This window comes from Podarcis tiliguerta (assembly GCF_965153285.1).
Source record: "Podarcis tiliguerta genome assembly, chromosome: 8".
Classification (NCBI taxonomy): Eukaryota; Metazoa; Chordata; class Lepidosauria; order Squamata; family Lacertidae; genus Podarcis; species Podarcis tiliguerta.
In genome coordinates this window covers 23710677-23721502 of record NC_139541.1, presented here as the reverse complement: position 1 = coordinate 23721502, position 10826 = coordinate 23710677, and the positions used below count along the sequence as shown (strand labels likewise).

Genomic DNA, 10826 nt, shown 5'->3' with positions numbered 1-10826 from the left:
CATGATTGGAGTCCTCTTCGCTGCTCTGGTGTTGGCCTCTGGGGGTATGGGTTGAACTCAGGATAAATAAGAGGATGGAATCGCCTGGTTCATAGCCACAGGGCATGGAGGTGGCCGGCCTCCACTCCTTTAGATGGCTTTCAGAAAAAGAGTATCTAGATTATGAATGAAGGAGAACTCAGCCAAGAGTTTACTGGCCAGGAGAGCAATAATAATAACAACAGAATTTCCACATGCAGAGGCATTCTCTCTCAGAGAGTCTGATACCAGGAACAAACCATGGCCTTTGTCTCGTTCATCCAGGGGCGTGGCTGGTGTGCACCCAAGGGGCGTGACACGCATTCAGGCTCCTTAGGGGTCTAGAGACATATCTCTGGGCAGATGGACCTCTGGTCAGAATCTGCAAAGCAAGTGGTGTGTTTGAATGGGAAGCCTGGAGAGCAGGTCAGACTAGACCGTCCTTGGCAGGCTGGGAGGTGCTCTCAAAATGCAATGCAGAGAGGGGGAAACTCAAAATCCAGCCCTGAGCGATGATAGTCTAGGAATGAAGAATGAGCATCAGTTGATAACAGCAGCAGAGTAGGAATTTTTTTCACAGGCTGCTTATATGCTGTTCTACAGAGCTCCTGCAAGCCTCAAAACAAGATGCCCAATCGATTCTGCCAGGAGATATGGAAAACCTCTCTGGATGCTTTTCTGATATGCATCAGGCACTGAAAGCCATTTTGTGGGCTCTGTGTGCAGATATGGTGGGATGGGGAGAAGTGGCAAAGCTACCTGTTCTGGCACCGGGAGCGGCGTACATCCAGGGGCGTGGCTGGTGTGTACCCCAAGGGGCGTGACACGCATCCCAGGAGGCGTGATGTGCCACCCGCAGGTGTGTGGCACATGTGTGGGGGGGGTGCAAGGCAAGCGATGTCACCCCCTGGGTGGCACCTGTGGTGGACCGCCCCTCCACCTTCGTCCACCAGTGATGGGAAGGAGTCTGCATTTCCAACTCACCCAGGCTGCATATGCAAAATAGCTCTGAAGCACGTTTAGAGCACATTTCCCTCCCTCAAAGAGTTACGGCCACTGTCGAGTTGCTGGGAATTGTAATTCCTTGAGGAGTGAACTGCCGTGCCTAGAATTCTTTGAGGGGGAGAACGTGGCCTGAAGGTCTAGTGTATGTACACAGCCTGTACAGACTCAGCAAAAACTCATTTTTTTCTCACACTCTGATTTCCAGTAGCTTAGTCACCACCACTCCCTGAAAGGGATGGTATTGGGTAGAGTCAAAGAGGGTTCTTGCAACAATATAGGCATGCTAATTTGTAGCCTGAGCATTTTGCTCCCTTGAGCATCACCCATCTGTTGCACTGAACCTTCCTAAAGTGTCTGCACTGTGTCCTTTTTGCAGCCTTCAGTTGTGGGGTCCCGAGCTACAAGCCCAAAGCAAGCCGAATTGTTGGAGGAGAGGATGCCAATCCAAACAGCTGGCCCTGGCAGGTAAGAGGCTCTCTTGCAGTGTTTTTTGCACAACTAATTTTCTTTCTGTTACGGGAAGTGTTTTTCTCCCTTTCTTATAGGCAGGGCTGGCCCACCTATGAGTCAAGGTAAGGCGACAACCTTGGGCGGCAAGATCCATGGGGCCAGCAGACCCCAATGTACCGTAGATCTTTATTCCCTACAGGCGCCGAAATAACTTGGGCCAGCTCTGCTCGTAATGCTAGAACCCACAGACATCCCATAAAGCCAAATGTTGGGAGATTCAGGACTGATGTAAGAAATTCCTTCTTGAGGCAGGGCACGGTTAATCTGTGGAACTCACTCCCACAGGAGGCAGTGATGCCCCTCAACGTGGGTGGATTTAAAAGAGGATGACTACCCATATTTATAATTCATTTCTGCATACTTATTGTTATTCTTGCTGATTTTATCTGTGCATGATTGATAATTATCGTGTGTGTGTGTGGTTCTTATTATTGCCTTGGATGGTTATATATGGGGTGTATCCAAGTCCTATTCAGAGGAGATTAACAGGTCTTAATGGGTTTATGTTAAGGGACGCGGGTGGCGCTGTGGGTTAAAGCCTCAGCACCTAGGACTTGCCGATCGAAAGGTGGGCGGTTCGAATCCCCGCGGCGGGGTGCGCTCCCGCCGTTCGGTCCCAGCGCCTGCCAACCTAGCAGTTTGAAAGCACCATCGGGTGCAAGTAGATAAATAGGGACCGCTTACTAGCGGGAAGGTAAACGGCGTTCCGTGTGCGGCTCTGGCTCGCCAGAGCAGCGATGTCACGCTGGCCACGTGACCCGGAAGTGTCTTTGGACAGCGCTGGCCCTTGGCCTCTTAAGTGAGATGGGCGCACAACCCTAGAGTCTGTCAAGACTGGCCCGTACGGGCAGGGGTACCTTTACCTTTAATGGGTTTATGTTAGTCATACCATTAATTTCAATGGATCTGCTCTGGGTAAGACTAGCATTGGATGCAACCCATTATCTTTTGCACACCAATTAGAGATTTTAAAATTTATTATTAGCAGTTGTAATCGATCATTTCAGTAGTTTAAATTTTGCTTAGTATTCTGAGAAGGATTTTCAGGAGCAAACTCGTTTAGACTCTGATTTGGATAGTGTGACGGGAGGTCCGGGGGCTCAGCATCCTCCAGGCTCATCCTGCCTCTCATTCCCAGGCTTCCCTTCAGTACTCTTCTTCCAGTGGGAAGTGGCATCACACCTGCGGTGGGTCCCTCATCGCCACCAACTGGGTCATGACAGCCGCTCACTGTATCAGGTACGTCAGCAGCCAGATGAAAACAACTGCTTTCACGTACGACTCTGGGATCCTTTGCAAATTTTGCCTTTTCTGGACCAGGATAAACCTGATTGCTGTTATCCATGTTGCTAGGAAGCTCCAGGCTGGACTACTGCAATGTGCTCCACGTGGGGCTGCCCCTGAGGCTAGCCTGGAAGCTCCGCCTGGTGCAAATATAGAGGCTATTCACCCCAAATGGAAACAGATTTTGCACCAGTGTGTCCATCTCTCTACTTTAGACATTTCCTAGTGTTGTCTCTCACACCAGTGTGACTAAGAAGTAGACACCAGGGTGGCACTATGCAGATGACAGGATGAGGATGACGTGGGCCTGATTTTCACGGGGAGATCTGTCCTGAACAGACTGCAGTCTTAGGGTTGAGGTGCCTGTTTCCTATCTCTTTCTGCTCCTTAGCCCATAACCAAAAGTATGTGTAACTAAAATTACGACACCTTCTTCCTCTTAACCTCTCTCCCTTGTCCAGTCCCTGGACAAGCTCCTTGGAGCAGGGAATCTTATCCTCTGTTATCTGGAACAAACATTCACATTTGCAATCTATTATTATTATTATTATTATTATTATTATTATTATTATTATTATTACAGATAACTCTCTGATTGCCCACTCCTTTTCTTCATTTTTTTTTTAATAGTTCTTCTCGGACCTATAGGGTCTACCTCGGAAAACACAGTCTCTCAGCCAGCGAGAAAGGATCAGTTGCTCTCTCCCCGGAAAAAATCATCATTCACCCAAAGTGGGACTCAAGTAGCGTGTCCAGCGGGTAACTTAATAGCTTTTCATGAAACGAGTATAGAAGGAACTAGGATTCCCAACAGATTTGGCCGGGTGGAGAGAGAAGGGATGAAATTGGGGGCATACTTACTTCTGGGGAAAAAAATATATCCAGAATTGTTTTTCTTTTAGTACCAAAGCCAGAATTTAGAGCTTGCTATGCCCCTTCCCACTATTTTGCCCCCTGAGTAAAGCTTGGGATTTATGAGCAAAAGTCACCATCAGCATTTATTTATCTACTTAGAGCACCTGCTTGAATTGCGTAGGCTGCATTTGTTTGCTACGAAGCCGCCTTGTGGAGATGAATCTCAGAGCACCGCTCTATTTGAAGGGCTGTCAAAGAAGTACTGTTAAACAGGAGCACAAGAGGAGCCTTGCAGGCACATGAACAGCAGGCACCCAGCTCACCTGGTCTTTCCCACCATAGTGGGACACTGCATTTCTATTTGAATGGCAGTAATTTTAAATCTGCACCTGCACATCTAAATCAGGACATGCCTATTTTATACAAAAATGTGTCTTCTTTCTCTTGGCTCGTTGGTGATGCATTCCATTTCTGCTTAAGTTATTATTTCTAAATGTGCATCTATAGGTAAAGGTAAAGGGACCCCTGACCATTAGGTCCAGTCGTGACTGACTCTGGGGTTGCGGCACTCATCTTGCTTTACTGGCCGAGGGAGCCGGCGTACAGCTTCCAGGTCATGTAGCCAGCATGACTAAGCTGCTTCTGGCGAACCAGAGCAGCGCACGGAAACGGCGTTTACCTTCCTGCCGGAGTGGTACCTATTTATCTACTTGCACTTAGAGGTGCTTTCGAACTGCTAGGTTGGCAGGAGCAGGGACCGAGCAACGGGAGCTCATCCCGTCGCAGGGATTTGAACCGCCAACCTTCTGATGGGCAAGCCCTAGGCTCTGTGGTTTAATCCACAGCGCCACCCGCGTGCATCTACATGCATATAAATTAGCATGTGAAAATGTGCTTGCAGATCTCTGATTCCCTCTATTTTGGCACAGCGTCAGTGTGTTCCCCTACCTTGAGTGATTTAGCGTATCCTTCTGGAGATGTTTGAGTCAAAGTGCTGGGGTTGTACTTAACATGGTGGTGGGATGTATCTTGTTTTGACTTTGCGGGAGATCTGGGATACATTGCATTACCATGAGCGTAACACAGAGCACCCCATATCTCCCACAGTCAAAAACCAGAACCAGCTGTACCTGCTTTGGGTAAGCTGAGAATCACTCTGGTGACCTCCAAATGTTTTGGACAACTAACTCCCATCAGCCCCCTGGAGCACGGCCCTTTGAAGCTGGAGCTGATGGGAGATGTAGTCCAAAACGTCCAGAAGGCACCAAGTTGCAAAAGCTGCACCAGACACCCTGTCCTTTCTCTCTCTCCCTGCGGAAACCAGGAATGATATTGCGCTGATCAAACTCTCCAAACATGTCACCCTGAGCGACAAGATCCAGCTGGTGTGTCTTCCAAAGGCCAACAGCATCTTAGCCTCCAACTCTCCCTGCTATGCTACAGGATGGGGGAGGCTGCAAAGTAAGCAATGTTATGATTCCCCCCCCCCCACACACACACTGTTTGATGCACCAGATCCATCCTTCTGGGTTGCCACACAGACACGATTCCCTTTGGGCCCACAGCCAATGGCTTATTCAGCTCCAGTGGAAAAGCAGATAGATTTGGCCAGGAAATAAATTTCCCCACCACGAAGTTCAAAATTATTGAGCTATGGAGGGGCAGGACACTAGCGCAAGGGGTGGGCAAACACTCCCCCATCACAAGGGCCACTTTCCACCGTAGGAAAACTTCTGGCCAATAGTAGGTGCAGTCAGAGGCAAATGCGGATGGAGCCATGGATGTACAGTGGTACCTCGGGTTACAGACGCTTCAGGTTACAGATGCTTCAGGTTACAGACTCCGCTAACTGCGAAATAGTACTTTGCTTCAGGATGAGAACAGAAACCGTGCAGCGATGGAACGGCAGGCCCCATTAGCTAAAGTGATACTCAGGTTAAGAACTATTTCAGGTTAAGAATGGAACTCCAGAACAAATTAAGTTCTTAACCCGAGGTATGACTGTATCTCCTACACAAAAGTCAGAGGTTTACACCCGGACACCCCTTTCTGGCCAGGTATGCAAGAGGCATGATTACAGTTCAAAGATACAGTGGTGCCTCTGATTACGTACTTAATTTGTTCTGGAGGTCTGTTCTTAACCTGAAACTGTTCTTAACCTGAAGCACCACTTTAGCTAATGGGGCCTCCCACTGCTGCTGCACCATCGCCACGCAATTTCTGTTCTCATCCTGAAGCAAAGTTCTTAACCCGAGGTACTATTTCTGGGTTAGCGGAGTATGTAACCTGAAACGTATGTAACCTGAAACATATGTAACCCGAGGTACCACTGTATATCCCAGCCTGCCAAAAGCACTTGAGAAAGGCATGGATTGGACAGGGCCTTCAGGAATCAGCATGTGGAGAGCAGACTGAGCAGACACATAGCTATGGCTTGGGGAGAATCCCAAGAGCCTTCTGACCTGCCCCCTAGATCCCCCAGCCCTGCGGCAGTAACCCAAGATCGGCTCCAAGAACATCCTCCTTTGCCATCAGCAGCCCCTTCTGTTTGGTCTCTTCCAGCTGACGGTGCGTCCCCGGATATCCTGCAGCAGGGGCGCCTGCTCGTGGTGGATTACGCCACCTGCTCCAAGTCCAGCTGGTGGGGCAGCTCGGTGAAAAGCAGCATGGTCTGCGCGGGGGGCGACGGCGTGATCTCCAGCTGCAAGGTGAGCGCCTGGCACGCAGGTGCGGCGGCAGCAGCGGCTGCCCGGTCCCTCAGCCAGAAGAAGCGCCGCAACTTGCAATCCAACTCACCGGGTTTGCAAGGCGCAATTTTATCTTGGCGTTCGTTGCCACAAGGTTGAGTCTTCAAAGGCGGCGTGCTTCTGAATACCAGATGCTCGGAGGATGCTTGAGGGAGAAGGGTGGGTGGTTGCATCTAAACACCCCCCCCCCCAATTATCCAATATAGGAAGCAGAAGCAGGATACTGGGGTAGAGGACTTAAGAGCCGTGCGTGGGCTTCCCTTTCAAAGCATTGCATAAAGGGCGCAGATCTGTGGACACAGCCCTGGGCTAGCCAGGATTTATGTTAAGAGGACACCTACTCGTCATCACCTTCTGTCTGGCTCTGTCAGACAGTTGTTGTTGTTTTATTTCTTTTTTTTAAAGTTGTTTTATTTCTTTTTTTTTAAAAAAAATATTTTTTATTCATTTTTGCCTTTAACAAATATCATAACAAATAAATCACAATCATATAAACATAGGATTCTCTGAATCCCTGGACTTCCCTCCACTCTTCTATGGTTTCCATCGTTATTCTTTTCCAACTGCATCTTCTAATGTTCTCCATCTTTTCTTAATACTTAATTCTCACCATAGTTCTAGCTGTGTTGCAAGTATTGTTGTTTTTTTAGAATCCTGTTTTTAATTGTTTACAGTGTTCTTTAAAGTAACTTAAAAATTTTTCCCCATTCTTTATTAAATTTGTTATCTTCTTGATATCTTCTTTATTTTGACCCCAGGTGCTCAGAAAAATCCTTCAAAATCTTTCTACAATTTCTACTTTAGTATTTTTATTTATTTACTTGATTTATGGAGGGCAGCTGTGCTCCCCCCACCTCCCTGACTATGCCCATGGGCACTGCCCCATTCTTCTTCCTCACATGGGGTGGCCTCTGGAGGCAGCCCTGTTTAGGTAAGTTTTTAATGTTTTTGTGTTTTTAATATTCTGTTTGGAGCTGCCCAGAGTGGCTGGGGAAACCCAGCCAGATGGGAGTGGTATAAATACAGTAAGTTGTTGTTGTTGTTGTTGTTGTTGTTGTTGTTGTAGTAGCAGCAGTGGCTCATGTCCCAACTCTGGGAGATATAAGCTTCTTCTTTTTTTTGTAAATAGTTTTTATTAAGTTTTACAATTTTATATTTGTCACAATCACTTTATCTTAAAAAGAAAAGAAAAAATATAATTCTCCAGTTGCCTCACTCCTCCCCTCACAACTTCCCCTCAACTTCCTCTTCTGGTTGTTTACATATTAACTTCTCCTGCTTGTTATATTGTACCTTAATATTACATTTTTGAATTGAATATTGTTCTATTATTGTCATTTAATTATTTTCAAATTGCTTCATATGCTTTTTTATTTTCCAATTATTATGTCTTAATCTCTGTGTTTGTTTTCTTGATTGTGTTTACTCAAATCCTGCTAGTGAGTCCACTTCTTTACAATATTTCTGTAAGTACGGTGTAAATGATTCTGGGAGATATAAGCTTCAAGCATGCAGCAGCAAAGGCCATGTAGTTCAAGCAAGCCAAGGTTAAGCAGGGGGATTCAGGCTAGGCCCAAAACGTGATCCAGCGGCAGCTGAGCATGGCTTGGCCCAAATTGCCTGGTAGGCCAGAGTCTCCCCACTTCTGTCCAAGAGCCTGTCTGGTGGCAGTGAATCAGGCTGGCTGCCACAAAGATGACCGGGCCTTAGCCGCTCGGAAACAATCAATTTTGATTCCCCAGTCGTCTCCAAGGGGAAAACTCAGAGCATCCTTCCAAAAAAGGAAGCTCAATCATATTTCTGTTTGGTTGTTTCTAGGGGGACTCGGGCGGCCCACTCAACTGCAAACCCTCCAGTGGAAAGTGGGAGGTTCACGGTATAGGCAGCTTCGTCTCCTCCAGCGGGTGCAACGCCTACCACAAACCCACTGTTTTCACACGGGTCTCTGCTTTCAACGACTGGATCGCTCAGGTGAGCTCTGCACAGGGAATGCGTTGCAGAGCCAGTGTGGCGCAGTGATTAGGGAGTCTGCCTAGGAACCGGAAGAGACCAGGGTTCAAATCCCCACTCAGCCATGCAGCTCGCTGGCTCAGTCGCTGCCTCTCGGCCTAACCTACCTAACAGGATTGTTGTTAGGATGAAATGGGGGGTAGGGTGGAACTATCCAGGCCACCCCAAGCTCTTTGGAAGAAAGGTAGGCTAGAGAGGTAATAAATTAGTAGTAAACAATGATCATTGTCATCCTGGTTTGGGTTTCTGGATTTTGTACGTGTTGAGTTTGCGGTAGCTTTTAGCTCCCTCCGTTCCTTTGGTTGAGAGAGCTGTCCCTTCATTACCAAGAGACACCCTCATATTAAAGAAATAATAATAATAATAATTTTCCTTTGCATTTTCTGTAGATGATGGCGAAATATTAACACAAGGCGTGTCGGAGTGCAGTGAGAACCTGCCACGAGTTCTATAACAAAACCGGCTGTGGAATAAACTTACATCCATCCATTTATATCTATCTATCTATCTATCTATCTATCTATCTATCATCTATCTATCTATCTATCTATCTATCATCTATCTCTATAGTTTTTATTGTAAGTGCATGTGTGGGCCAAGTTTTTGGCACTTTCAGGGCTTGTTTCTGTCCAGAGCTCTTCCCTTTTGCACCCCTCTCCCTGCTGATCTATGGTCATTCCACCCTCAATTGTGAGGCCAGCTGCCCATTGCCCACATCCAGAGGCAGCAGGGGAAAGGTTCTGTAGCCAGAATGTGCACTGAAGCAAGAGCTCAGCTCTGTTTGCATGTTAAAGGACCAATTTTGGAAAATTGATAGCAGCCGCTGAGAACCAAACAGGTGCCCTCAAACAAAGGAGCCCTTCAAGGACACCCACGTCTCAGCCCTATCAGGGAACAAGTGTAGAACCAGCTGGCCCCCAGCATTGCTAAATATAAAACTGGAGAGCAGCAAGGTGGGAGGGAGAACAGTGGGGAAGCCCTTGATCGCCAAAGAAATAACAAATAAATTAGCCTCGCCAACCTGCGGCCTTCCAAATGTTTTGGAATGTCAACTGCGATCAGCTGGTAGATATGATAGTAAAAAACCGCTGTAAGACGCCAGGTTGGCAAAGCCTGAAATTAGGGATTAAAGAAGGCATCATTATTTGTTCCACCTTCATGTTGGCCACGTTCAGCATTGTCAATACAATCTTGTTCTGTTGTTGTTGTTGTTTAGTCGTTTAGTCATGTCCGACTCTTCGTGACCCCATGGACCAGAGCATGCCAGACACTCCTGTCTTCCACTGCCTCCCGCAGTTTGGTCAAACTCACGCTGGTAGCTTCGAGAACACTGTCCAGCCATCTCGTCCTCTGTTGTCCCCTTCTCCTTGTGCCCTCCATCTTTCCCAACATCAGGGTCTTTTCCAGGGAGTCTTCTCTTCTCATGAGGTGGCCAAAGTATTGGAGCCTCAGCTTCAGGATCTTATCCTTCCAGTGAGCACTCGGGGCTGATTTCCTTAAGAATGGAAAGGTTTTATCTTCTTGCAGTCCATGGGACTCTCAAGAGTCTCCTCCAGCACCATAATTCAAAAGCATCAATTCTTCAGCGATCAGCCTTCTTTAAGGTCCAGCTCTCACTTCCATACATCGCTACTGGGAAAACCATAGCTTTAACTATACGGACCTTTGTTGGCAAGGTGATGTCTCTGCTTTTTAAGATGCTGTCTAGGTTTGTCATTGCTTTTCTCCCAAGAAGCAGGCGTCTTTTAATTTCGTGGCTGCTGTCACCATCTGCAGTGATCGTGGAGCCCAAGAAAGTAAAATCTCTCACTGCTGCAGAGGGTTTTAAGGGCTTGGCTAATTTGATTGGGTTATATTTTATTTTATTGGGTTATAGCCAGTGCTTTTTTTTTCTGGGGGGGATGCAGGGGTACACATAGCCCTAAACATTTTGTGAATCTTTGTACTTATGTCCATTTACTGTATTTATTTTCCCCGATTTGAACTATAAAATGGTGATTTTCTTGAGTCCAAATGAGAGTACCCCTAAACATTTTTTTTTAAGGAAAAAAGCACTGGTTATAGCCAATTCTAGAGTTACTCGGAGTAGACCCATTGAAGTTACGCGGTGTAACTTTTTGGACTGAGTTTTACTGTTTTACCAATAATTATTTTATACGTACCACTTACCTTTTCCCTATTAAGCCGTCTATAAACCTTTCTGAGTAAAAACAAAACGGGGCAGGCTCTTTTTCATAAAGCTCCTCACATTTCCTGAGCGTTCGCGGTCTTAAATCCTAGCTTCTTCAATGGTACACTTTCAGATGTGCTTCACGGCAAACTCAGCCACAAGAACTTGAGCAGCTGACAAAATTCTAACCTTAAAGTGATATCAGTTTTTGTTTCTCCCCCCCCCCC

General features: G+C 46.9%; 1 protein-coding gene across 1 annotated transcript; it reads left to right on the top strand.

Moving 5' to 3' along the window:
- Nucleotides 1–8909, top strand: LOC310682929 (chymotrypsin-like elastase family member 2A). Its single transcript, XM_083452269.1, has 8 exons — nt 1–44; nt 1400–1488; nt 2672–2772; nt 3448–3576; nt 4997–5133; nt 6235–6380; nt 8238–8390; nt 8819–8909. The coding sequence occupies exons 1-8, from the start codon at nt 2–4 to the stop codon at nt 8834–8836; spliced, it is 816 nt and encodes a 271-aa protein (XP_083308395.1). The 5' UTR covers nt 1; the 3' UTR covers nt 8837–8909.
- The last annotated feature ends 1917 nt before the right edge of the window (nt 8910–10826 follow it).